Source organism: Pantherophis guttatus, chromosome 2 (genome assembly GCF_059756535.1).
Source record: "Pantherophis guttatus breed Tessera chromosome 2, ASM5975653v1, whole genome shotgun sequence".
Taxonomy (NCBI): domain Eukaryota; kingdom Metazoa; phylum Chordata; class Lepidosauria; order Squamata; family Colubridae; genus Pantherophis; species Pantherophis guttatus.
In genome coordinates this window covers 154763613-154791439 of record NC_142064.1, presented here as the reverse complement: position 1 = coordinate 154791439, position 27827 = coordinate 154763613, and the positions used below count along the sequence as shown (strand labels likewise).

The 27827-nt window shown below is 43.8% G+C and overlaps 2 protein-coding genes across 4 annotated transcripts in view; one reads left to right on the top strand and one right to left on the bottom strand.

Annotated features, from left to right (window-relative positions):
• Nucleotides 1–12544, top strand: part of FSCN2 (fascin actin-bundling protein 2, retinal) — a 78057-nt gene extending 65513 nt beyond the window's left edge. For all 3 annotated transcript variants that reach the window (XM_087887051.1, XM_087887050.1, XM_034412758.3), the window contains 4 exons: nt 3418–3574; nt 7549–7670; nt 9220–9387; nt 11464–12544. In XM_087887051.1, coding sequence (XP_087743177.1) covers nt 3418–3574; nt 7549–7670; nt 9220–9387; nt 11464–11669 — 653 coding nt within the window. In that variant the 3' untranslated portion in view covers nt 11670–12544. The remainder of the gene's footprint in view (nt 1–3417; nt 3575–7548; nt 7671–9219; nt 9388–11463) is intronic.
• A 7267-nt stretch (nt 12545–19811) lies between these two features.
• The window catches only part of FAAP100 (FA core complex associated protein 100), a 29393-nt gene continuing 21377 nt past the window's right edge, over nt 19812–27827 (bottom strand). Inside the window, exons 8-10 of the mRNA XM_034412755.3 lie at nt 26238–26354; nt 25017–25103; nt 19812–20719 (exon numbers count right to left, since the gene is read on the bottom strand). Of these exons, the coding sequence (XP_034268646.2) occupies nt 20594–20719; nt 25017–25103; nt 26238–26354 (330 nt within the window). The 3' untranslated portion in view covers nt 19812–20593. The remainder of the gene's footprint in view (nt 20720–25016; nt 25104–26237; nt 26355–27827) is intronic.

The window sequence follows — 27827 nt, the reverse complement described above, 5'->3', positions numbered from 1 at the left end:
CTTGCACGCAGACTCCCTTTCCAATGACCTCCTAACATGAGGATTAGGGGTGGGGCAGATTTGGCAAGTGGAACGGGATTGAGTGGATCCTGCCTACTTCCAAGTTTATGCTGTATTAAATACTCTTTCTAAGTATATGTGACAGATGTTCAATTCTAATTGAGCACAAGAGTAATGGAAGACCTTCCTTTATGTTTTCAGTGAAGGTAAGTAGCAGGTATAAATCTACTTGCTCTCATCCTGTATGTTATTAGACCGATGGCTGCAGTTTTGGAGCTGATGAGAAAATTATCAGGTTAATAAAAAACTACCACAGAATTCTCCATCTTTTGGAGCACTGACCACCAACCATTTTGAATCAGGTGGAGAAGCTTTCTGTGCAAGGGTATATGATGGGCTTTTGACATAACACCTCTGGTGCCTGTATAAAGCCTTCGTCGTTATGGTCAGCACTGAGAATTAGGTTACTATTTACCATGCCAAGAAAGTTAGACCTGGATTAAGAACAAACATATTGGGTAACTCAGTTAGCAGTAGGTAACCCTTTGATGGCCAGGAGCCCCATTTGGCCTCTGAACATAGAAGGCCTCAATTAATAGGGTAATAGTGCAAATGCCTATCATTGTCAAGATTCTGAAGCAGGATTGGAGGGAATTTGGGAATTTCTTTGGTTTTTAAATTTACACCACTTTTTTTGCGCACAATCTCAGTAACTGTGGCTCCAGGAGGTTCCTAACTTAGAGCAAACTCCAGCAATTATGGAATAAGAGGGAAAGACACAAGGCTTTGAGGAGGTTTATTTATTTATTTGACAAGTTTATATGGCTGCCCATTTTCCCCAAAGTGACTCTAGGTGGCCTATCATAAAACTAGGAAACAAAATATTTTACAAACCCATTAAAATAGTAAATAGTAGGTAAAACCAAAGTGAGGGAAGATGTTACATCAAATATAATCAGCATGCAGGCTTTCTATCAGATGTAACATCAGTTTATTTGAGTAATGAAGCCTTTCTCGGTCTCCTGGATTTCAATTCCCTTTATTCCCAGATATTCAGGATTTAGGGCAGCAAATATAATTCCCAAATCTGGCATGACTGGAATCCTAGTGAGGAACGTCAATGTGCAAAACATTCTGAATTAAGCAGGTTTTGAGCCTGAAATAGTTGCCTGAAGCCCAAAACAGCCATCTGAAGCCTCTCCAGGAATGTCAAAATCTATTCTCGACTCAAAATGTTTTGTCCACCCTCAGCGAAGAGTCATGTGAGTTCAGCAACAAATAACACTCTTCAAGAGGTCATCACTCAGCTTAGCAGTACTTGACAATTTTGGTCCAGTCTCTAACATTTCCTTTTTGGCTTATAGTTTATCAAGACTTATACTCCAAAGGATCCTTAAGGAAGCAGATTCCATTGCAGCTCTGCCCCATGAAACCCAATAGCCTCCTAACCTTTTATCCTTTCTCAGAACATTAAAATCTAGCTCTTCTCCTAAATATTGGGATAGCGGGAAGTCAGGATGGGTTAAGAATGTGGGTTTCATCAGGGCAATGCAATTGTGGCACCAGATTTTTCTGGTTTTTAGCTTTATTGTTTTATTGCTTTTGGTTTTATGACTGCTTATATTGTTCTATTGGTTGTGAGCTGCCCAGGGTTGATTCTAAAACAGGCAGCTACACAAATGTTTTAAATAAATACGTAAATAATCTGGACCCTTTAGAGTCGGGTTTCAGGCCAGGATATAGTAGCAGGCAGTATTTATTGTACATATGGATAAGCTCTGCTGCTAGGATGGAGATAGTGTATCAATCCTGGCCCTCCTTGATTCCCTCAGTTGCTTTTTGTATCCTTCTGTGCTGGCTAAGGGTGCCAGGACTGGGGGGCATAATTCTTCAGTGGTTCTCTGCCTTCAAGGTTTCAATCAGTATTGGTAGTATGGGAAAGATGCAGCTCTAGGTCTCTGCTTTGTGAGATGGCACAGAGATCAATTCTCTTTCCACTCCTCTATAAGATTTAAATGAAACTGGTGGGCAAGATTATCTGTTGACATGGGGTCAAAAATAATCAATATATCTCTTATACCTTACGTATGTTTTGGGTTATCCAGATGATCCCATCAAGGTACATTCCCAAGGCCAATGTACGAATCTGGATGGAGAAGAACTTAGCTGAAAGAAAATCAGTGGCTCTGGTTTTCAGGGCCTCTCATATCTAGTAATTTCCATCTTTGCCTCAAGCAGAGTCAGTGCACACTGTAGGACTCCTTTTAGATTTGCATCTTAAGGAGCAGGTGGCAGTTGTGGCTGGGAGAGCCTTTGTATAAATATTTCATGTGCACTAGTTGTGCCTGTTCTTAGATCATGAAGCATACTCACAGCCACTCATGCTTTAGTCACCTCCCGAGTGGACTACTGCAACACACTACAACACACTGCATATGAGGCTACTGTTGAAAATCATTTAAAGCTTCAGCTGGTCCAGAATGAAACCACAGATTCTGAGTTGGGTATACCAAGGTACGCCTACATAACACTGTGAACTATGCTAGTCCTCAGTAGACTTCCAGGTGTTGGTCGTCACTTACGTAGCATGGGGCCTTATTGTTTGTGGGACTGCCTATCTGCAATGCAAAGGCATGCTCTACGTCCCTTCAGTAAAGTAATAAATGTCATCTGGTGGGCCTTTGGAAGCAATTCTGTCATGGTATTTATCTTATAGAACAGCATTCTGACAGAGATGCTATAAACAGCTCCAAACCTGCTGGCTTTCCAGAAGTCCATGAAGATCTGACTTTTCTCCAAGGCACTGAGACCAGGATGTTAATAGAGTTTGGGAATAGGTGTAGGTGATATGCTTGAATTAGATGTTTATAAGAGCCTCAAGTCAGTTTTTCTTCTTAATTAGTTTGAACAATTATGGTTTTTATCTTTCTCATTGCCCATTGTTAGATGGCTGGCCCTATAAATTGGTTGAATAAATGCATATTTATTCCAAGGGACAGAAAAGGACACCATATAACAGTAAACAAATAAATAAATATATTTTACAATAAACAACAAACAAATGTAAATGTAACCACACAACATAACAGAACAATGAATCAGGAACTCTCATTCAGCTGGGCCTAGTGGTCTTGAAGGCTTTCCTCAAAGTGAGCAGAGTTGAGTCTTGTTGCCTATTGAGAGGATTATAAATTCTACATAAAATTTGTAGTGATTATTATTAATAATGGGTGGTTAATAAAGCATAGTGTACTGTTTAATCATTTAAATAATTATTTACAAGTTCCATGTGTCTAAATTAGTACCACTACTTGAGCGCTTTTCTAAGGAACTTGGCATCTTCTCTCACAAACTCGATCAGATGTGAATTGGGATATCTGGTAACTAAATGATTTGAAAATACGTTCTTCCTTCTAGGTGTTAATGTCTCGGCCAATCAAGATGAAGAGACACACCATGAGACCTTCCAGATGCAGATTGACAAAGAAACCAAGAAGTGCATTTTCCATTCCAACACAGGCAACTACTGGACCTTAGTGGCACATGGAGGGATTCAAGCTATGGCTACTGAAATGTGAGTTGCACTGTGTCTTCATTTTGCTGGCAGGTCCCTAAAGCAGGAATTGATAACCTACGCTCAGTGGACCAAATATGGTTTAAAAGGAATATATTTTCATATCTGTCTGTGAGGCAGACATCACTGTAGATCATTACCACCTCCTTGGGCAGCCATTTTGGTGATGGCAATGTCAAGCAAAGTAGCTAGTCTCAGCGGTGACATGATCTCTAGCCCCTAAAGATTGCATAGTCCTACCTTAAATAATTAGGACTTCAGAAGTGTGTCCATTGCACGCACTAGGCATCATAATGAAGAACTCATTTGGGGGAGAAATGGGCACCAGATTTAGCAAAGAGCTACTGTAGGTTTTCATCAAAACAACAAAAATAACACTGCACCATCACAAAGCAGATTCTGTCTCTCTTTTTTTTTTGCAGACCCATAGAGTTAATGTGCCTGTGCAAAAGTGGGGAAGCTTGTGTCATGATGGCAAGATGCTGCTTTTGGCATCTGCTCCCCCATTTATCTTCCTCTGCAGAGTTTGCATGTAGACAATTGCTGTTTCTCAAGAACATGTCCCTTCCTCCTTCAGCAGCAACTGTTCCAACACAGTCTCTCTGCTTCTCTCCCTCCCCTCCCCTGTCCAAACCAATAACTTTGGCAAATGTGTAAGAATGGACCAGGTTGAAAAACGTCCTATGCAAATGACTCCATCTCTTTGAAAACACACACACACCTCGTGCGGGAATCCATGGTTGGACATTTGGATGGTGTGGGTGTTTTCAAAAAGTTATTCCTGTACGAAACGTTCATCTGCTTCTACACAAATAACAGCCAGTCAGTTGGTGGAAGGTTAAAATTGTTCAACTGCTTGATCAGAACTAATTTCATAATTCTCTTCTGCAGAATCTAGTTTCATAGATTCGGCATTGGACTACATTGATTTTATTATTTGTTTGTATGCTTGATTAATTGATGGTTGTGAGCAACAGAGCTACTGAGAGTTTGGCAGCTTACACATTTAATAGATCATTAAATTTATTATAGTTCAGTCAGCCAGATAATCAGACTGGATTTGGCACTTTTATCCACCTATTGCAGGAGTGTCAAACTCAAGGCCTAAGGGGTGCTTAGATCTGGCCTGCTGGAAACAGCTAAGGTCCGGCCCACGGTGCCTTTGCCAGCCAAAACAGAGCATGAGGGGGGGCCTCCGTTTTTGCTGGCAGAGGGCTGCAGGAGGCCATCGTGGCCGAAAACAGAGCTTGTGAGGGCCAAGCACGGCCCTCCCAAGCTCCGTTTTTGCTGGCAGAGGGTTGCAGGAGGCAGTTCCAGCTGAAAACGGAGCTGAGGAGCCAATTTTCAATGGCAGAGTGCTCGGGCCATAGGCGCCCTGACACGACTGACATCAAGCTGGCCACGCCCACCCTAGCCACGCCCACCCCACCCCACCCCACCCAAGGCCAACACAACCCTGATGCGGCCCCAAATGAAATCAAGTTTGACACCCCTGACCTATTGAGTCCTTCCCATGGACCTGGGATAGGCAGATGTTGCTGTTTGATGCTGTTAAATGATATTATAGCAGAATATATGTTGTTCCAAGAAAACCTGCCTTTTATGATTGAGTAATGGTGATTTTGTCAATGGTGGTGATTTTCAAGTGGTGCTTTAATTGTTTTGGAATTTCACCCAAGGTGCCAATCACTATTGGCATTATCTTTGCATTCTTTTGTTACTGTTATTCCACTTCTACTTGAAAGTCTTGGTATTTTGTGACTTTTTTCAGTTCTTTCTCTTTTCTTCTGCTGTCTTCAGTCCACTATCCACTATCTTTCTCTTTCGTCTTTCTTGTCAACAATTGTTGAGTCTGGGGTGGTTGGTTTTTTGTTGTTGTTGTTGTTGTTGTTGTTATACCGAAATGTTTTCTCAGTTGCTTGAGAACTTTTAATAGTAGAATTGGAGAATATGTCAGTGGCATCTTTGGACCACATAACTGAATCTGTGGAATATCTGGGATGCTGAGAAATTAAAAGCACCCTCAAGAGAGGAAGAATGGGATTACTGTAGGTTTTCAATGAAGGGGGTCAGCCTTTCCTCCAAACATTTCCTGGTTTTAAAAAAATCCCTTTCAGAAGTGGCTGTTGGTTTAGTACAAATCCCTGTGAGTATCTGAACATATTTCTCTTACTTTCCACATTGCCCTGGGAAAAATAATATTTTCAGGAAGATCATTTAGTTTGGGAAAACAACATGAGGGAAAAGAATAACATCTTTTCTCAGTGTCCTGGTTTCAATACAATGAAGAACAAGCACCACCTTCTTGGTTGTTTTTAGCTGTTTTTAATTTTAGAATCTGGGCGATCCAACAACAGCTTCTCTGCCTTCTCCTCCTCCAACTGCGCCCTCACTTCCCCTTTAACATGTGACACTTCTTTTAAGCAAGAACATTTAAGAACTTTCTAATCCAGGCAAGCATGAGCTCAAGGCTGCAGGCTAAAACTGGACAAAAGTAGATTAGATTAAAATTAGAATATTTAACAGTGAGTGGGATTAATTCTTGGAAACATATATGTAGACACTAAAGAAATATTTTTCCCCCTATTTTTCTTCAGTGACATGAACGCCTATTCAAAGACTAGGGCCGGATAGGACTTGGCAATAAAATGAAGCGCTGAAGATCCCTGAAGTTCCTTATAGAGATTTGTCACATCTAGGAAAATCCTATTTCTGCCCCTGAAAATAGCCTGGAGGCTTTTATGCTACAATTCACTGGAACCATCTCAAAGAATAATGAAAATATTCAGCGATATGTGCCATCTGAAGCCCCCTTTTTTTGGGGGGGGGGGGATGTGCATTACAAATGTGTTTCCTGACCTTCATTTTTCATTTAGTAAGGCAAATTCCCCACCCTACATACTTTCTCTCAGTCTGTGCACTGCCAAGTGTACTGGAGAACAGAACAGAACAGAACAGAACAGAACAAAACAGAACAGAACAGAACAGAACAGAACAGAACAGGCATAGGCATAGGCATAGGCATAGGCATAGGCATAGGCATAGGCATAGGCATAGGAATAGGAATAGGAATAGGAATAGGAATAGGAATAGGAATAGAATAACCTTGGAGGTCATCTAGTCTAACCACCTGCTCAAGCAGGATTCCCTACCCTACAGTGGCTGTCCAGTCTCTTCTTAAAAGCATCCATTGATGGGACATCCACAACTTCTGAAGGTAAGCCATTCCACTAGTTGTTCTCACTAATAGGAAATTTCTTCTTAGTTCTAGGTTGCTTCTCTCCTTGATTAGTTTCCATCCACTGTTTTTGTCTTGCCTTCTGGTGCTTTGGGAAAAATACTTACAATATTTAGTAGAATATGTAATGCAGAGGATTAGTGAGTCAGTGAAAACTTGCAAACCCAATGAGTTAAGGTAGGGTAAAGTTCAATAGTAATACATCTAAGCCTTCAGAAAACGGTTGCAACAGAGCAGGGGTGTCAAACTCAAGGCCCACAGGCTGGATTCGGCCCATGGGATGCTTAAATCTGGCCTGTAGGGCCGGCCTGGAAATAGCAAAGGACTGGCCTGCGGTGCCTCTGGCAGCCAAAATGGGGTGTAGGGGGCCCCCACACCCCATTTTGGCTGGCAGGATACTGCAGGAGGCATTTGTCCCGTCTCTCCCCCCTCCCCCCCCCGGCGGCCCACAGAGAACTACGATACTGATCCGGCCCTTGAAGAAATCCAGTTTGATACCCCTACAATAGAGCATGATAAACCTTTGTAAATACAATCCAAGGTGCACTTTTTACAAATATATCAAGATTCCATAGATCTCCCTCCCATGTTGTAGAGTGTGATGTATGTCAGCTTTATATGTGTAATAATTGTCGAATAGAACAGAAATAATAAAATCTTTGGAAGGAATGAATAGTTTCTCCTTTCTGATTCTTCCATCAATCCGTGCTCTTCCTTTCTGCTTTGGTTTCCTCAGATCCGCCAGCACTATGTTCGATCTTGAATGGCGTGGTCGCCGTGTTGCCCTTAAAGCTAACAATGGCAAATACATCTGCACCAAGAAGAATGGGCAACTGGCAGCTGTCAGTGACAGAGTGGGTGAGTCTTATGCCTGGATCCTGAAGGTGAAGCTCCCTGTGGGCTTTATTTCAGAAGCTCAGTCCTTCTAGATTAAAAAAAAAAAAGTAGGAAGCCATTGTGAGAAATCGGTTGTCTTTTGGATACTGAAGGACCACAACATCTCTGACAATTGCCGTGCTCACTGGAGTTTTAGTGGAGTGGTGGATTAGTCAAACCCATTCATTTTCTACTGCTTTCATATTAAAAATGGCTTTGAAAGATGAATAAACAAACCAAATCTGGACATCAACTATTTAACACAATTGCATGCTTTGTGGAATCGCAAAAATGGTAAAGCAGAACAAAGCCAGATAGTCTAACAATATCTGAAAGTATGGTTGACATTTCTATATAGCTCTAATTAATAGGCAAAAATAAAGAGAGTATAAATCCGGATCCCTCCAAATACATTGGACTACACTCTCATTATCTTTCTCTCTATCCCCCACTGCAAGCAATAAACTTTGGAGTTTATAAAAATCAAGAGGGATTGGAGAGAGCCAGACTAGATCTTGAGAAGTCTTTGTGTGTAATAGTGGAGAGCTAGATAGAGAATTGAAGAAAACTGAAGTTTCCAAGGAAATTGGAAGAAACCCAGTCTATTTCTAGAGATGATAGCTGTGTTCAGCAGTATGTTAAGCATTATGTTACCAGTATATGCTTATTTTGAGTTAAACATGTTATGTGAACCTGGGTAACCAAGCATGGTTAAGCACCAGGGGTGGGTTCTACTTACCTTTACCACCGGTTCGCAAGCGTGCGTGCGAGAGAAGCGAGCGCATGCACATTGCTTCTGCTTCTGCACAGAAGCTTCTGCTCATGCGCAGATTGCTGATGACGACATCCAGAGTGGTGGGCAGGGCCTCCCACCAGATTTATCACTCGTTCTTGCGAACCGATCCAAACCGGGGGCAACCAACCATTGTTAAGCACCACTGGCTTAGCAAATATGGGAACCTTATCATTGAATTAGTAGACCCTATTCAGCCAGTTTTGAAGCCATAGTTAGCAAAGCAGATGTTCAGATCAGTTACTAAGGAACAGGTAAATCAAAGGAGACTTATCTGCTCAATACAGGCTGACAAGAGACATCAGTGTGTTCTTGAGCTGAATCTAGAACAGTCTTGAGCTCTTTTATTGGTAAATAGTTATGCATCCTGTATGGGAAAACAATTTTAGCTAACAAGAGAATCCTAAAGCAAGACTTATTTAGTCTCAGAATTAAGAGACTATCCTATTTGGATTACCCAAGCATGGAAAGAAGCAGTTTCTTCAATATTTCTAGAATTTTGGCAGATGCAGGGAACTTGCAGAAATAAGACTATAAAACGAGCCCCAACTTCATAACCCTTACTTAAAATCTTCCCTTCTGTTTGCCAAATATCCACATGTTGTTAGAAACAGGCATTTCTAAGGGAGCAACCTTGTATTCATTTGTGTAAAACATCCTTTTTAGATTTCCTAGCTTTTCAGGGTTATGGTAGTCTCATTAACCTCAGAATGCACTGAGTTCCAGTTGTTGCCACAGGGAAAGATGAAGAATTTGTTCTCAAGCTGATCAACCGACCCATTCTAGTTCTTCGTGGGGCTCATGGCTTTGTTTGTTACCATCGCAACTCCAACTTGTTGGATGCCAACCGTTCCATCTATGATGTCTTCCACCTCAATTTCAATGATGGTGCTTACCAGGTCAAAGGTAATTAGTTGGCTGCAAACTGGGTGGTTGGAAGAGAGAAGGAGCTGGGGAACATTCTTCATTCACACAGTGAATTAATTAATTAATTAATTAATCAATCCCATGTCATACACGAAACACAGTGGGCCACTTCCTGCATGTGAGTGTAAACTAGTATACTCAAAAGTTGCTAAGTGTTTATGCTTTGAAGCTCCCATATACAATCACATGCAAACATGTCCATTTTGTTGTAATCCCTATATAATAATAGTTATTATATAACTATAGTCATCCCTACCCTATATAATAATAGTTATTGAATATTCTAAGTGCCAGTGCTTCTGTAGACAAAATACCGGTAGTCCCCGACTTAAAACAATTTGTTTAGTGAACAATTTGTTTGAAGTTACAATAGCACTGAAAAAAGTGATTTATGACCATTTTTCACACTTATGACTATTGCAGCATCCCCATGGCTATAGGATCAAAATTAAGACATTTGGCAACTTACTTTTATTTCTCATGGTTGCAGTTTTCCAGGGTCATGTGATCCCCTTTTGCAACCTTCCAACAAGCAAAGTCAATGGGGAAGCCAGATTCACTTAACAACCACGTTAATAATGTAATAAGCACCATGATTCACTTAACTGTGACAAGAACGGTTGTATAATGGGACAAAACTGATTTAACAAATGTCTCACTTAGTAGCAGGAATTTTGGGGCCAATTGTGATTGTAAGTCAAGGTCCACCTGTGTTACCATCCACAAGAAGGAAGTATTATTGTACAAGTGGAGAAATAGATTTTAAGAAAAAGGCCTAATGAAAACTGAACATGATCAACAGTCAAAGGCTACTGACTGTTGAAGAAAGAAAATTAAGACTGGAAGGGAAACAGCTATAATGGGCAGTTTAAGAGCATCAGGGTATTTAAAAAAAATTAACATAGAGCAGATCTTTACAATCCATCAGATAATTTCACACAGTAGATTAAACTGTGGAAAGTTATCCAAGTCACAAGGGAGCCTCACATCTGACTTGCCATATGGAGCTATCTCTGGGCTATCATAGTTAGCTGCTGTGCTGCTGTTGGTAGACACGAAAGAGATTGAGAACATTTCCTCCTTGCTCCAACTGTTCCATCATCCCCACCCTCTACTCCATGTGAGGAAAAGAAGATACTGATTTGCAAAAGAATCCAAAACTGCACATGTTAATTTTTCTTTCTGGATACTTATTGGGAAATAATTATGGTGATAGGAATCAAATCTCCCTGTATTGGGGGAAGATTGTGACCAAGTGAGAGTGTTTTGCATGCTGTTTTGCAGGTGCCACCTGGGGTGGGCAACTCCTTGTTCTCTTATCTCATTCCTCTACCTTGAGCAGCTATGGGCAGCTGTTCAATTGGAAGACATTTAAACAGAGGACTGGCCTTGGCAAAGGATGCATATGCCAGTGTTTTAATGAGGGAGCCTGGGGCTTCATGCTATTTTTAACATGGCTTTTATTTTCACTTCTCCTAACATGTTCTTGCATATGGTGGAACCATCTGCACTCTAGATTTTGTACTATGAACTTGAATGTGTTAGTTGTTGAATAAGAGAGCTGGACAAATGTTGTCTCTTTAGAGTCCCCCCCCCCAAAGAACTCTCATAATCACATCATCCTGGCACAAGTGCTCATTGTCATATTTCAACCATCGCTTTACAAAGTTTGAACATCCTGGTCAGCGGTGAAATCCACTTACCTTTGCTACCAGTTTGGGTGTGCTCCCGCATGGGAGCACCTCTTCTGTGCATGCGCAGAACCTTCTGTGCATGCGCAGGTGGTTAAAAAATGGGACGTAATGATGTCCTGGCGGGTGGGCCGACCCTCCCACCGCCAGCGTTACCGGTTCGGCGAGCTGGATAGAACCGGGGGGGGGGGAGGGAGGAGGATTTCACCACTGATCCTGTTCCATTATGGCTTCTGACTTGCATGTGTTTTCCCTATAAGAAAAACTATCAGGGAAACATCCAAGCAAGAGTTTAGAATGAATAAGGCCAAGTGGCTCCATTGTATGCGCCCTCCAATGACTTGTGCCTCTTTGGTGCTCTTAGGCTTCAGTGACAGGTTCTGGTACGTGGCTAGCAATGGCACCGTGTGCAGCGATGGTGAGACGTCTGAGGACTTCTTCTTTGAGTTCCGCGAATGCAGCCGGGTGGCCATTAAAGGGAAGAATGGCAAATACTTACGAGGAGACCCAGCTGGAAATCTGCGGGCTGATGCCGATACCCTAAACTGTGCGACATTCTGGGAGTACTGAGCCTCTCCCACAGGGTTTGAAATGCTCCAGGGCTCAGAGTGGCATGTGAGGGGAAGGTGAGTTCTGGCACCTGGACTCGAGGGGCCTTAAGCTTCCATACCCTGCAAAGAAAAAGATGGCTCAGAATAGAGGAACCTCTTCACCTAGGGGTATTTTATTTTATTTTTTGTCTTCCTTGCCTAAGTTTAGACGTGACACACTAGTAAGGCTCCTAGAAGGTTACTGTGCTGTGTCTGACTAAGTCACAGAGGTTGTATTTCCCTTCCAGTTTCCCTAGGACATCCTTGTTTTTTTCCTCCAGAGGTGTCATACCTTACAAGACCTCTGATGTAGGAATGTCAATGTTCCAGAAAACGTGGGTATGCAAAACAGAGGAGACACGACAGTTTCAGGATTCATTGCAAATGTGGAAAGTCAGCTCCTTCTAGCCGGATGCAATAACTGAAGACACAGGTTAGGGGTGCTCCCAATTCCCAACATAATAAAGGCTTGTGTAGTTATTTGGCCCTTAAAATCTGGTCTTTTAAAGCTAAGTAGCAATAGGCTCAGGACGTTCCTATATTCTCTGCTCTTGGCAGTTTCAGTCAAGGCCTGCAATATGTTTAATATATTCTGAATTTCCAGATTACTTTTGTTTCTAGGAGCAGCTCTTTTGAATCAAGCCCTTCCCACATTTAATATCCTGACTCAAGAGGTTGTAGCCAAAGATGGAAGGAATTTGGTTGTGTGTGGCTGTTCTCTCAGCCCAAATATCACAGGGTGGTATTGTGAGGAAAAACAGAGAGTGATAGAGCACACTATGTATTCCCCTTTGAGCTGATGTTATAAAAAGTGGGATTCAAATCTGATGAAATAAAGGCAATAAACGCATAAAATGTAATGTATCTTCTACTCTAGATGCCGAAGATATAGTTTAGAAGCTAACACACTCAGAAACGCCTGGCAGGAGGAGAATGAGGTGGTCCAGCTGTTGCGAGCTTTTTAATAAAATAAAATCCTGGGGTAAGACAAGAAGGGGAGTAAATGGAATTTTGGACAAAATATCGACTAAGATTTAAAGGAAGGAAAATTAGTGATGGATGAGCTTTTTTATATGAAGAATGGAGGGCTGGGGCTGGGGAATTCTTGCCTGAGTTAGAATTAATTTTACAATCAAGAGTTGCTCTTCAGGAAATTTTCACAATGCCCAGGGCTGTCCAGTTATTGAAGCAGCCTCTCTTCTACTCTGCTTCTATATCCGACATCCCTTCCGCAAATAACCTGAAAAGGAAGGAAGCTGGTTCAATGGAGTTTCCTGTCCCAACAGCTGTCATGCAACACCATTGTCTATGAGATCTCTACAGACACGGCTCCCCTAGTTTCTCCTGCCTGATGGAATGGGTCTGCTTCCACAGCACTGGAAAAAGCAAAGGCCTTTAGCAAGAGAACAGAGGCTGAGTGAGTTTTGGCTGGGACTTTTGTATTGTTTCAGAATTCACAGCATTCTGCCATATTAGTTTTTTTTTTTTTTTGCACCCCTTTTCTCTATTTTTACTCTTAAAGTAATGCCCAGTAATTGAAAAGCCGCACTATTGCTAATGCGGTGCAGGCAAAAACAGAAATCTTCCAGTGGAAGCAGCCTTTCTACACTCCCACCCACCTCCCATCCCCAGAAATGGATAGCCTCTCATTATCCAAAGGCAACAAACAGGCAGGAGTGTGGATACTAAATGAATGAGTATTTCAGATTTGTTGTCCAAAAGGTACTGTATGAGCATACTTGCATCTGAGAATGAGACTAGTATTTACTCCTTCAACTTAGAGTCATTAAAAACTCATCTGCTCAAAACCTGAAAAGTTAAACTGCAATAATGATGAAGAAAATTACAGCGGTTTGTAAAAAGATGCAGACCCATAAAACAGAATAGTTAATTCAGTTGCATGTAGACGTGTACTCTATTTATACTGTGGATGTGGTTGAAGAGGCAGCCTAGGGATTTTTATAAAAAATAAATATAGGTAGTGCTCACTTAACAACCCTAATTGGGGCCAGAAACTCTGCCATTAAGCAAAGCAGTTGCTGAGTGGGAAGTCAGATGACCATGACAGTGTTTTCTGGCTGGAAAGAGACAAGACCACACAGTTTTACAACTTCACCTGTTTGCTTGCCTCCTACCCACTCTCCTGCCCTTTGGAGTGCTCCAGTGCCTGCTTACTGTCTTGTACACAAAGAAAGTAATGTGATTACTGCACAGCTTGGGGCAGGAACACTATGCAAACAGCTTACAATACTCTCTTGAAATCTCTCTCCAATCTCTCCACTTTGTGAGAAGAATGGGGAGAAAAAGAACCAAGTGATTTTTGTAGTCACTTTCTCCTTTGCCCGATCTTTTCCTGCTGCCAGCAAGTTCTATTGCTTTCAATATGTAGAAGAATGAACAGCTTACTGTCTTGAAATGTCTTCCTCTCCCATCTTGCTGCTCTGCAAGCAGCAGAAGGGTCAAATCACTTGCTTTATTTTTCCTCTCTCCTCACAAGAGATTGGAGAGAAAGAGATTTCAAGAGAATAGTGTAAGCTGTTTGCCTAGCACATTTGTGACTCCTAGCTCCAGTCTACCAGTGTGATCACTTTCAATGTATGAAAGAACAAAACAGTTTATTCTCTTGCAATCCCTTCTTCTCCGATATCTCTGTTTTGCAAAGGGGAATAAAAGAAATAAAACACAGGTCACGCAAAGGACAGCACATACTGCCTGTAATGGCAAAATTGTGACCAAGGGACACTATGAAGGTCATAAATGGTCATAAATTAGTCATAACATTATTTTTTCAACTGGTATCTTATTTCCATGGTAACTTCCAATGGTCACGGAATAAGTAAGCAAAAAGCAAGGACTATCTGTACAATTCCTGGGGGTTCTTTGTTTCTTACACACCCAATTTATAAGCATACACAGTATAAAGCAACAGAAGCTTCTGTGTAAACATTTAACCCAGTCTAGTCCATGCTTTGTGCTGGCATTATTATCAACCAGATCTTGTTCTAATGGACCTGAGGAGTTCCTGAATACCTAGCCAAAGCATTTATTGTACCAGTCACCTCAATGCATGTACACACGCTTATACAGAGAAGAGAAAAATACCCATGGCAGTTACGCAGATGCTATGAAGTCAGGACATAGATGAAGGTGTGATATGGAGCACAAAGAGCAGCACAGCCTGTGGCCTGTGCTTTCCAGGACTCTGACCCAACTGAACTATTCAGTTGACACAGTTTACTCAGCACATTTCATATACTTGGCATTTTAAGAGCCACTCTATCCCTTTAACTCAAGGCTGGATATATTTGGCCTACTCACTGGCTACTCAGTAAAGTGAATATTCTGGGTCTACCATGGCATTCTGAACTGTGAATTAGCTATATTGGGTGAGCTCACATACAGTAGCAGGTTTTAAACTACGATTAGCTACAGAGGGATGCAGCATTGCACACAAACAGGGGCAGAAAACCTCTCCACTGTGCGGGTGTCTCGGTGCCAGCATTTCATCTGGAGGGCAGCTGTGCTCCAGCGAGAGCTGCCATTTAAGTTTTCCACAGGGTCCCATAACAAGGCTCCATCATGGGGAATAAAATGGCCTCTCTCAAGTACCTGACAATAATTCAGGCAAGTAAGCAAAGCGGTCCCTGGAGCCAGGAAAAAAAACCACCTGCCTTAGAATGCAGCTGCCACTTTTGAGAGGGAGAAAGAGAGGGAGGGAGGGAGGGAGAAAGAATGAATCCACGGAATAATTCGTTGTCCTTTAGCCTCTCATTCAAAAGTCATATTGGGGCAATGCTTCTATTGGGCCAACATGAAGGTCGCTAAGCCACGCAAGCTTTGGAAACCTTCCGAGCTTTCTGGGAAAAGGTTACAAACACTTGATCGGGGAAAGGGGAAAAAAAACAAGAAAACTGGCCGATTTAGGGTTTAAGGCAAGCCAGGCAGCCCGATTGGTTTCTCCAGCTTGAGGAATGTGGGCGGGGGCTGCAGACATTCAAATGATGATCTACCAGGTGATCGAGTACAAGACGCGGAAGGAGAAGCGGAAATCCTTTGTGCTGCAAAAGAAGGCGACAGCGAGATCGCCTCCTCCTCTTCCTCTCCCTCCCGCTGTCCCCGGCCCTTATAAAGGCAATTTTTTTTCCCTGCCCTGAAGGGAAAGGAAACAGGGCAAGTTCGGACAGAGCCATATAAGGCAAACAGAGCGACAGACTTTAGACCCCAGATCCAGCCGCAGATGTTAGGAAACCGCACAAGAGTAGCAATGATGCAGTATCGAATCTCGCTTATCTCGAACCGCCTCACATCAAAGGCAAAAAGAACACCGCGTCCCTTTAAAAAAAATAAAAATCCAGCCTTTTCCCCGAGCAAACAGACCGAGGGACACAGGCGTCCAATCTGCCCTCTGGCGAGCAAAGCCAAATTAGGGTTTGAATGGGGCTGAGGGTGTGTGTGCGTGCAATCGGTGGATGGAAAGGCACGTTCCTCACTTCATTCATAGAGAAGGAGCTCCTTGGCTCCGGTCGCTAAGCGTCAAATCACGCAAGGCGAGGGGTGGCCGCCTCTCTTGAACGTACAGCGAGCTGCTTCTTCATGCCTGCGCTGCGGAGAGGACCAGCGACTCCCACTGGGGACTGCGGCGCCGCCTGCCCCCCCCCCCCGGCCACCTTCTCGCCCCCCTGTATCCGGCTGTTGGGGCAGCGGGGCGAGTCCCCAATAAAGAAAATGGCATCGCTGTCAGACGGGGACCTTTGCAGGGGAGTGCGATTCCGCCTGGGCGAGACCGGCTTCGTAAATCGCCGGCCTTGCTTCGAAACGCTGAAAGGATGAATGAATGGGCGCTGGTTGGTGCTCCCCCGCCTGTGGGAGATGGGCAGTGAACGCCAGTTTAAGCTCGACATGAATTTCAATGAAAGAAAGAAGAAAAGCAGCCAACGCGGGCAAAAGTTATGACTGTTGAGCTAATGCAGGGTTAGGCCTCTGCCGATTTTTCTTTTTTGTGCGTGGGAAAGCTTGAAAAGACCCGTCTAATTAGAGGAAAAATCGTGTAGGGACTCAAGATATATTTGCTTTAAACAACTTATTAAGCACTGCCCGCTTTCATGTTATGAACCCCCCCTTCACTTGTTTCCACATACAGTTGACATCTGTTAATTGCATTGGGAACAATACCAAAGTGATGTATTGTTGCAACCCATAGTAGGCATTCATCAAAAAGCCAGGACATCTCTCTGCAGCAGCCAGCCATCTTGACATGAGCAAAATGTTTGATCTGTGCATTATTCACAACCAATGTGAGCGCACTTGGGTGTTATCCAAGCTGCTGCAAAGCAAGTGTATAAGTAGGTTCAGTCACTCTGTTGAGCCATACTGTTTAAAGTCAGATGTAATTGTACTTTTGTAAACCATCCTTAGTGGGGAAACATGCATATATGCAAGTGGGAGTTACTTAGCTTTAGTGTTACAGATTTCATCAATCTGGTCACTCCGGTTTAGAAATATAATTGTAAAACTCTCGTGAGCCTTAATCCAAAAATCTTGGTGAAATAAGTCATGTTTAATGCAACACGTGGACCAATCTGTATGTCCTGTGGGTTGGACTTCAAACCAGGCACTTATGTGGCTTATGGAAAGACACACCACCACATCAATATAACAAAAACACCCTTCTTTTGTGCGTATGTTTTGAGCTTGAAGAGATTCTCATTTTTCAGGGAACAGGCATAATGTGTTTTGTGTTAGTCTGCATAGGAAAAAGATAGCAAAAGAAAGAAATGCATCTGCGCCACAGGGGAAATAACAGCTCTATCACACTGCTAGTTTTTCAGACACACAAAAGCAAGCGCTCAGTGTATTGCATTTGGACAGAAGGCGGCTTCAAAATTGCTGAGAGATCTTGGGCAAGGAGCAGCAGGTGAGCTTTTAAACTCCTGCTGATCCCAGCGGATTTGCTGCTTGTGTGATGTTGGAGAGAGAGCTCACTAGAATGAGGAAGAGACTGCTAAATGGTTTGGGTAGCTGTGATGTTGCTATCTCTTAGGCAAGAGAACAGGGTTGAAAGAGGCTCCACCATAAGGTCACCTGATCCTGGGATGATCAACATGAGATGTATTCCCAAGAATTAAACAAGGAATATACTGTGGATCTTATGGCCCACTTGGCTAAGGACCTCTCATCTTAGAGCCAAAATGGCATTGCTCAGCTTCAGCCTCCATGGACCTCAGAGAAATCCCCTCCAAGCAACCCAGAGTTAATGGCATATTGACCTCTGCTGACGGCAAGAAGGTAGTGCAACTATATTCCTAATGCAGAAGACCAGACCAGCAATTTGCAGAGGAATTACACACAATTTGTCATAATGGGAAAACACAAGTGCGTCTGCTCTACAAATTTATCGCCCTAAAGGTATGTGTATAGTGGGGGATATGGGATAAATCAGAGCTCAGTTTGGCTGAGAAAAGTGTGGCTGACACTCTTGATGATAAACAAATAGGATACTTTCTAGGAAAGGAAACGAGGTAGGAGTCACGTATTCAGACTAGGATCCTGAAATTATATTTTTGAGTGCCAGGATGAATTCTTTGATGGAGTCTGGAGACCTGATTAATCTGGACTTGACTTCCTTTCTTTGAGCAAAACAATTCCAGCCGGGCCCTGGGAGTAGCCTCCTCCTCCTCCTTGCAGTGACTAGGAACCTCTTGTTTAGGTTCTCCAGCTTCAATACCCACCAGCTATGATTTCTCCAAGCAGAGATGCTCTCTAAATCCAATTCCTGCTCCTCATGGAGCTGGGGTGTGTGTCTGGACTCTCTCTGTACGTATTCAGCGCTGAATGGTTGTTGGCCGGCGTCCAATTAGGTTAGCACTGCAGGGAGGCTGAGACCCAGACCTGTCAATTCTTCCACTCAGGGCTTGCTGAGCAGGAGGCGAGGACACGAGCAGGGAATCGCAGTCTACAGAAGCACTATCAGTAACTGAAACCTGAACTTTTCTAAAGAAGGGCGCTGGGACTGTTCTCTATTTGGTTCCCTGCTTTTTCCCACTCAGACACAGCAGTGCTGCCTGTCCCCTCCCCCACCCCCAAATCCTTGCAAATGCCGCTGGTGGAGCACTCCAAGATTACAGGGGTTCAGATGAAGGAGCAGGAGCATCCACCTGAATTCCAATATATTAAGAGAAATTAGAAAAGGTGGGATGGGGGAAGGAGCAGCATATCTCCTCCTTTCGCTCAATACCTCAATACCTCAATATTCCCAAGCCTTGAACAACAAAGGTTCGCTTAACCTTCATTTTGGAAGGTTAATTACATAAATGCATGTGAGTGTATTTATGGAGCCTGACCCAGCTAGGTAAGCCGGGGAAAACGGCAGTTTCTGTAAAAAAAAAAAAAAAAAAAAAAACGGGGGTCCCTCAAGGAAGCTTCAGCTGCTGCTGCTTGGACCGCCCGGTCGTTGCTTCTATCGGGGAAGGAAAGGTCAGGCGAGGGGCATCCTAAGATTCAAGAAACAGGGCTTTGGACAGCTTCCCAAACACAAAGCAGGCATTCCCCCTGTGGGTGGTAACAGCTCTCTCTCTCTCTCTCTCTCCCCCCCCCCATTTTAAAATTTTCAGGCTGACCTGGTAACTACAAGGGAAAGGGCCGCATGGGGATGGGAGGGGAGGACAGCCCCATCTGCCTCGAAAGAGCTCCGGGATTCAAGGTGAGGATTCTCACTGAGGGCAGAGGGCAGCCATGACATCAATTATTCCAGATTGGACAAGAGGAAAGTGCATGGCAGCCTTCACCCCTGAGCAATGGTGTGTTTCCTAATGGCCTTTAGTGCCAGCCAGTGAGTGCCGGTGGTGTGGCTTTTCAATTATTCATCAGGAGGAGGCAGCTTTTAAAACAGATGCTGCATTAGCTCAGCAGGGAGGCAGCAGGCAAAGCCCCCAAGCTGCCAGGGGGAGGGGAAGGGAAGGAAGGGAAGGGAAGGGAAGGAAAGACTGGACTTCCCAGCAAGGGAGGGCTATCCCAGGAGTTAACAGCTTGACAAACGCTGGACATTTTCCCATCAATACAAGCCCCTTGAGAAGCAAAGATGGGTTAAAACACACATAAACACAAGTCTGCAGGAGTCTCTGCCTTGGAAATTGACAAGCAAGTAGTTTATAGAAAGGAAACATATTGGAAAAAGGAGCAAAATGTCCCATTAGAAAAAGGGATGCCGTACTAAGAGCACCCCCTGAGTTACCTAGGTATGTGACAGCCTGTTTTTTCCACAGTGTTTTCTGAAAAAATGTGACACAGCTAGAAGCATAGCCCTTTGGTGGTGATGGTGGCTGCTGCTGCTGCTGCTGCTCGGAATGAACCAAAAGGCGTTGCATTTCCAGCAAAATCTCCCCCTCCCTTCCCCACTGACAACTCACCAGACTTGCCTGCCACAGCAACGTTAAGTGCCACCAAAAGCGAGAAAAGCTAAACTAACGACATCGAGGGTAATCCACAACACACCACCCTCAGCCACGAGAGCGTCTTGCTAGCCATCCAAATTACATACATGCACCTGGGCATCTCTGCACACACGTGCACACAAGGACCGGACCACCTGCCTGCGTGTGAGAGCGTCACAATGCAACCAGGTGCCCGTCCAGGGTGGGCATAAAATACGGAGCCTAGGGAGGGCGGGCGGGGTAGCTAGTTGTGTTCAAAGGGAAGAGGATTGGGGATTGCAGGAGAAAGCTTGGCCCCTGATCCTTCAGTCTCCAGAGGAGCCGGGGTCTGCCTGTTGGGATCCTCCACCCCTTCTCTGCCACGCCCCTGCTTCAGCCTCCCATCCAGAAAGTGCACAGCCTGCTGCTCCCTTCATCCACCAGCTCTGGGCAGAGGCGACAGTGGGATCCTCCAAGGGGTGCCGCTGCTTGACACTCACAGGACCACAAGGCTGGGGTTGCGTAGCTGCTGGTAAACATGAAGAAGCTTCTCCACTGTTGCATCCGAATCATTCCCCAGGCACAAGTTATCCCGGAGGGACTGGGCTTCCTTTAACAGCATCTAACAGAACAGAATAACAGAATAACAGAATTGGAAGGGACCTTGGAGATCAAGTCCAACCCCCTGCTCAGGCAGGAAATCCATAATCCAATGTCATCATGAAATAAATCAGGGAAAAGACCTTTACATTTTGATAAAATGGAAGGCTTTGGGCATTTCTGAAAGCACTGGGGAGAACTTAGGTGCAAGGTGGGCTTCAAAATGAGCAAATCTCTGAAAGGCTAAATCCTACATTTGACCTCTTTTGGTCCATTCCATCCCAAAAAGATTGTTGTGGAGAATTATCATTTCTTGTGAACAGAACAGAACAGAACAGAACAATAGAGCTGGAAGAGATCTTGGAGGTCTTCTAATCCTACCTACTGCTCAAGCAGGAGACCCCATACCACTTCAGACAAATGGTTATCCAATATCTTCTTAAAAACTTCCAGTTTTGGAGCACTCACAACTTCTGGAGGCAAGTCATTCCACTAATTAATTGTTCTAATTGTCAGGAAATTTCTCCTTAGTTCTAGGTTGCTTTTCTCCTTGATTAGAACAGTGATTGATCAACAAGCTTCTCTGAAATGGCTGCCTTTGCTGGCAGGCTCATGCCCAACTAGAGAACATGGCTTTCCAAGCCCTCCTTACCCACACAGCCAGACTTCTACAATGCACTTTATTTGGGGCTGCCCTTCAAAGACACCTTGGAAGTTACAATGCAGTTCCTCTTCTTCAGGCATTCTATTAGTTACCTATAAAGCTCCTTATAACATTGTTCTATGCTCAGCAGGGAGCGTGGTCTGCAAGATGTTTTCCTGTCTATCCTGTCGAGTCATCTAATGAGGGCTTGTTCAAAATCTGGCAGCCCCACCACAGGTCTTTTGTGATGCATCCTACTCATTCTGCAACATGTTGCCTCCGAAGATAGAAATGGCCCATTTGGTGCTAACATTTTGCAGGGCTGTGAAAATAATTTCATGCAGGTGGGCTTTCAAAGCTTAAGGGGGGCTGGTCTGCCACTTTTTCTTCTTTTGTAGGTTTTTTTTTGGGGGGGGTGATATTGTGTTTTTTTGTTTTGGAGGGCAGGATGGTACTGTTTTTTTGTATAGGTTACTTTTAAGTTTTTATACACTACCTAGAATCTGGTGATACAGACTGATACACCATACAGATGGTCCTCACTTAACGATTGCCCCATTTAGTGACCATTTTAAATTACGATGGTGCCTAAAAAGTAACTTTATGATTGGTCCTGCGATCGCCATTCGTGTGCTTCACAGCCGGCTTCCAACAAGCAGAGTCAATAAGAGAAGCCAGAAATAAATAAATAAATAAAAACATGTGGTCACGTGATGTCTTGCTTAATGACCACAGAGGTTAGCGATTGGGAATTGCTGGTCCCACCTGTGCTAGTTAAGCAAGGATTATACATCTTCAATTCAAAAGAAGGATTTCCCATTAAATCTTTCTCCCTGCACAAGATTGTGTGGTTCTGCAGCTCTTTGTATGTTTCAGGATTGGCAGAATTTGTAATGGTCAGGGCTTCTGGCCTTCATACAGGAAGATCCAAAGCACCTTCCTTCCTATTTTTTTTTTTTTTTCTAGAGCTGGGCTAAAAGAATCCCTTCCAAACAGAAAGCAAACAAACAAACAAACCGTCCCCAGTTGGACAAACTAGGAGAATCCAGAATTTTGGCAGACCATCAGAGATGTCTTGGTGGGGGAACCCTTGATAGCTGTGCTGGTGAGGTTTTAAATCATCCCTCTCATCAGTTTATACTGGGGGGGGAAGGTGCTATTTACTGGATTTCTCTCCCTCTCCCTCCAGCTTTTCTGGATGAATATTAATTGGTTTACAGTAAAAAGCTAAGAATACCTTCGAGCTGAGAACATCGATTCTAAAATCTGCTGCTAGAATTTAATGGCCTGGACAGAAATTAACTCCGTGGCTACTGATAGACCACAGATGGCTCAGAATGAATGTGTTATTTGCATAATTAATCTGTGAAATCTATTACAAGATGATGTGAGGGTCACTAGCTGGCGGTCTGTAATGCGAGAGGGTAAATTGATCGAGGAGAGACCTAAGGCTATTAGATCCGAAGAGTAGATATTGGGGAAAGCAGGTCTCAAAAACTATCAACTGCAGAGGAATTTTAATCCAGTCAGTCATTTTCTTTCAGCCCGATCAACCTCGCTACTGCTGTTGTGAGGACAAAATATAGGTAGTCCCCAACGTACAGTCATTTATTTAGTGACCGTTTGAAGTTACGGCAGCAGTGGAAGAAGTGATTTATGAAACCAGTCCTCAAAAATTCAGGCACCTGACAACCAACAAGTATTTACAATGGTCGCAGCATCCCAGGGCCACCTGACCCTTCGCTATTTCAACCTTCGCAATCATCTTCTCACAAGCAAAGTCAATGCGGGGAACTGGGTTTGCTTAATGACCACGTGATTCACTTTTAATGACCACAGCAAAAACTTGTAAAATGGAATGTGACTCATGTAAGGACCTCCTCGCTTAGTGATGGGGGTCCCAGTCTGAATCGTAGTCCTAAATCAAGGACTGCTTCTAAATGACTACCTCTATTTAGCAAGATGAAAATCGTTATGAGTTTGCACGTAGATAAAATGATATTATCCACACATGAAATGGCAAGATATTTTATCTATTATGTCCAGAGTCTGCTAAAGTGAGGCCTGGTGATATCACCAACATCAGCAACAGCAACAAGAAGGGTGCATTTCTGTCTCATGCCTGTGAGCGTACCAGAGGCATCTTATTGGCTGCTGTGGGAAACATAGTACTGGATTAAAATCAGGGGTGGGTTCTACTTACCTTTACTACCGGTTCACAATGGGGCCGTGCGTGTGTGCTCGCTTCGCTCTTGTGCTCTTCTGCGCATGTTCAGAAACGTTTTGATGACGTCGGGGTCAGTGGGCGGAGCCTCCCGCCAGTTTTACTACTGGTTCTATACAACCGGTGCAAACCGGAGGCAACCCACCACTAATTAAAATGCACCTTGCCTGAGGGAGAAAAGCTATTCAGATGTTCTACATAAACCCAGGGTGGGCAGTGTGTATTTCCACGATTGCGGACAGGCAGAAAAGTGACAAGACAAAACTCAACCCTCAAGTGAAATCTTCAGTTGCATAAAAGGTTCCATTGTGAAATCACGGGTCATGCTTTATATGAATGTCTGCTTTTAGCTCTGGGCTAAGGCAGGGAAGGAAAGAATGGTATCGCTAATCAAATTATGGAACACATAAACAGAATGAACACAGCTGATTCAAGACTGGGCAAGGCAGTCAACAACTATGGAAGAAGCTGTAAATTCATTCCTTCATTGGCTCTGTCAAGCCAGATTCTGAAACTAAGATGTTCAGCCTCTCCAATTTCAATAAAGTGGCTGAAAACAAATGTGGAAGTCCTTGCTTATTGACCACTCATTTAGCAATCATTTGAAGATGGATTTGAACAAATGAAGAAATGGTAGTTACAACCAGTCCTTGAATCTATAGCTGTCATAGGTCCCTGCCACCCACAGTCACATAATCAAAATTCAGATATTTGGCAGCCTGCCTGCATTTACAACTGCAGTGTGCACTTCAATTCTCCCCAACTCCTATTTCCTGCTCCCCCCTCATCTCTGTCCTTTTGGCTGCCCTGCACTCCGTCTGCCCTTGCTGATCTTCTTCCTCCAGTGCCAAAAGGGCAGAGATGAGAGAGAGGGAAAGAGGGAGGGAGGGAGAGAAAGAGGGAGAGAGAGTGTGTTTCCCTGAAAATAAGACCAGGTCTTTTTTTTTGCTCCAAAAGACACATTAGGTCTTATTTTCTGGTTAGGTCTTATTTTCAGGGAAATACGGTACTAAATGTGTCCATCTGGCTGAAGATCTTAACTGGGGCTTATTTTGGGGGTAGGACTTCTATTACAAGCATCCTGAAAAATCATGCTAGGGCTTATTTTCTGCTTGGGTCTTATTTTCTGGGAAACACATTAGACAGATAGATGGAAAATGGAAGTCAGCCAGCAGGGCAGGAACATTTTGAGGTCCTCTCCTAATGACTGCACAGTTCTTGCCTAACAACCAGAACTACTGGAACTGCCTTCGCTAAGCAGTGTGGTCGTAAGATGTTTCACCCAACACTTTGCTTAGTGACAGAAAAGAGTTGTTAAGGACGACCTGTACTATGAAATCATGGAGTTCAGTCAAAGGCAAAGTGGTTGAATTTCTCCCATAGCCAGCTTGAATGAAGTCTGCAATGCACACTTGCTTCCCTCCAGTGTCTTGAGTCTGGGAAGCTGCTTACCTCATGGTTGGCTTGGATCTGTTGGAGATACTGCACTCTGATATCTGGGGGAGAAGAATCCTGGGCAGCTTGTTCCAAAATCAGAGCCTGTGTTAATCAGATCAAAACAAACAGGACTGCTTAAACCCCTCCTGTTTGAAGCAATGGTTTCTTCCATATGGTCCCATCCAGGCTCTATACTCTGCAGACAAGGGCCTTGTTTGTATGCTACCCCCAAAGGAAGCCTGCCTGGAATTAAATAGGGAAAGCATCTCCAGTCCTTGGTGGCGTTGTCAACACTCTGGAATTTCCTCCCCAAATCAGTCCAGCTGGCTTCTTCTTTGTCATGCTTTGAGAAAAAATTTGAAACATAGCCTTCTTTTCTATCTTTCCTTTCCTAGTTGCCATTTTTTACTATTGACAACATTTATCTTTACGTATAGTTAAAAGCATATTTACTCCACTGTTTTGATGTTGTAATTCTATAATGCTATTGGTCCTAATTGTTATTTATTCATTCTGTTATTACTCATTGATGAATGAGCCGAATATGTAAATGAGTGAAATCGAAAATAAATGCCAGGGCAAGGTGAGAAATACGACTACTAGGTCTTCAAATCCGACCCCTTGTGCTTTTTGAATGTGAAGTGATGGCCTAACAAATTCCTAAAGGATTAGGCCCAGCACCTCTGGGTTTCCTGCTCTCCTTCTCTTTAGGACATGCTGCCATTCCCACCTCCCACCCATGAAGCCTTAAGGACACCCAAATGACATGTCAAAGTTTTATGTTTTCTTTATCATCCCCAAAACGCAAGATTTGTAAAGAGTAGTTCTTTCACAGGGGTTCACAGATCGCGCAAACCGGTAGCAGCGAGTGCGGGAGGATCCTCCCACCCATCCGGATATAATGCACGACTACTGTGCATGCGCAGAAGGCTGTGCTCATGCGCAGAGGTGGCGCATGCGCTCCCATTTGCAAACCGGTAGGGAAGGTAAGTGAATCCCACTTCTGATGAGGACCATGGAATATTCATTCCCTTTCTTAAGAGAGAGGAAGTCTATGTGTCCTCAAGACTATTTCACAAATCAGCCCAGATTTTGGGGCAGGGCAACAGGAAAATACCATGCAGCCCCACCTCCTGCTGGATTGCAACCTAAATCCCTAACTTGTTTGTGCAACCAAAGTTTTCAGGATATAATAGGCAAACATCCTGCCTTCTTTCACTCTGCCACAGCACATACCTGAATGCGCCGAACCACAGCATGATGCAGTTGACACATGTTCACCAGTGGAGAGCCCTGGATGACAATCTCCACAGCTTGGATAGGACCTGCTGGGCTTAGGTCACTGACAGTCACCTGGGAGGAAAACAAGAATGTCACTGTCACCGGTTTCACCGAGCAGCGAAACTGAGAGTAAGGAAGTGTCAATCATTTTTTTTTTTTTAAATGGCTTTCATTTGACAGAGAAAAATAATCACTGTTCCACACCACTGACGCTCAAAGAGGAAAAAGAGAGAGGAAGAGAGTAGGGTTCCACCTTATGTAAGAGCACAGAAGGCCAAACAGCATTTTAAGCATGTAACTAATTTTTTCTTTCTTGCTTCCATGTTCTGAGCTATTTTGTCTGGAAGCACAGTATCCCTCTCCCAAATTTATTTATTTATATGATTTATGCCCCCAATTTAAGCTAAGGTAGCATGCTTGGAGAGCCTGTCACTGGAATGAAAGGAGAGTCAACGGACTCCTCCCAAAGTGGTTTTTCCAGTTCATTGAAAAGGTTACATTGCGTTTAAGCTCGTAGCATGCAGTGTGACCTGCAGCAAAAATTAGAATGGAAATTTTATACAGGTAGTCCTCGACCCAGTTCATTTCGTGAGCTCTTGAAGTTACAATGGCACTGAAAAAAAGTGACTTCTGACCATTTTTCACACTTGCAACCATTGCAGCATCTCCATGGTCACATGATCAAAATTCTGGATGCTTGGCAACTACCTCGTCTTTATGATGGTTTCAGTGTCTTGGGGTCATGAGACGATTTTTTGTGGCGTTCTGACGAGCAAAGTCAATGGGGAAGCCAGATTCCCTCAACAACCATGTTACTAACTTAACAACTGCAGTGATCCAGTTAACAATTATGACAACAAAGGTTGTAAAATAGGGCAAAATTCACTTAACAACTGTCTTGCTTAGCAATGGAAATTTTGAGCTCAATTGTAGTTGTAAGTCGAGGGCTACCTGTATTGCAGGCTAACTCTACCCACTGCCAGGAGTTTGATCCTGACCAGCTCAAGGTTGACTCAGCCTTCCATCCTGCTGAGGTTGGTAAAATGAGGACCCAGATTGTTGGGGGCAATATGCTTACATTGTAAACTGCCCAAAACTGCTATTTGTCCGGAATGGTATAGGGCCATGATGATGAACCTATGGCACATGTGCCACCTGTGGCACGTGGAGCCATATCAGTGGGCACCCAAGCATTTTCCTAGCTGAACTCCAACGTGCATGCGCACGCTGGCCAGCTGGTTTTCAGGCGTTCTGGGCCCACTGGAAGTCAGGAAACAGGCCATTTCCGGCCTCCGGGGATTGGGGAAAGCCGTTTTTGCCCTCCCCAGGCTTCTAGAAAGCCTCTGAGCCTGGGGAGGGTGAGAAATGGGCCCACTGTGCCATCATGTGCCAAAAGCAGAGGGAGCACGGGGGGGGGGGAGGTGTCGCATGTGTGTTGGGGGGTGCATTGAATTATGGGCGTGGGCACACAAGCACACACACACACCCCGTGCGACCCCCGCTTTTGGCATGCGACAACAAAAAAGTTAGCCATTACTGGTATTG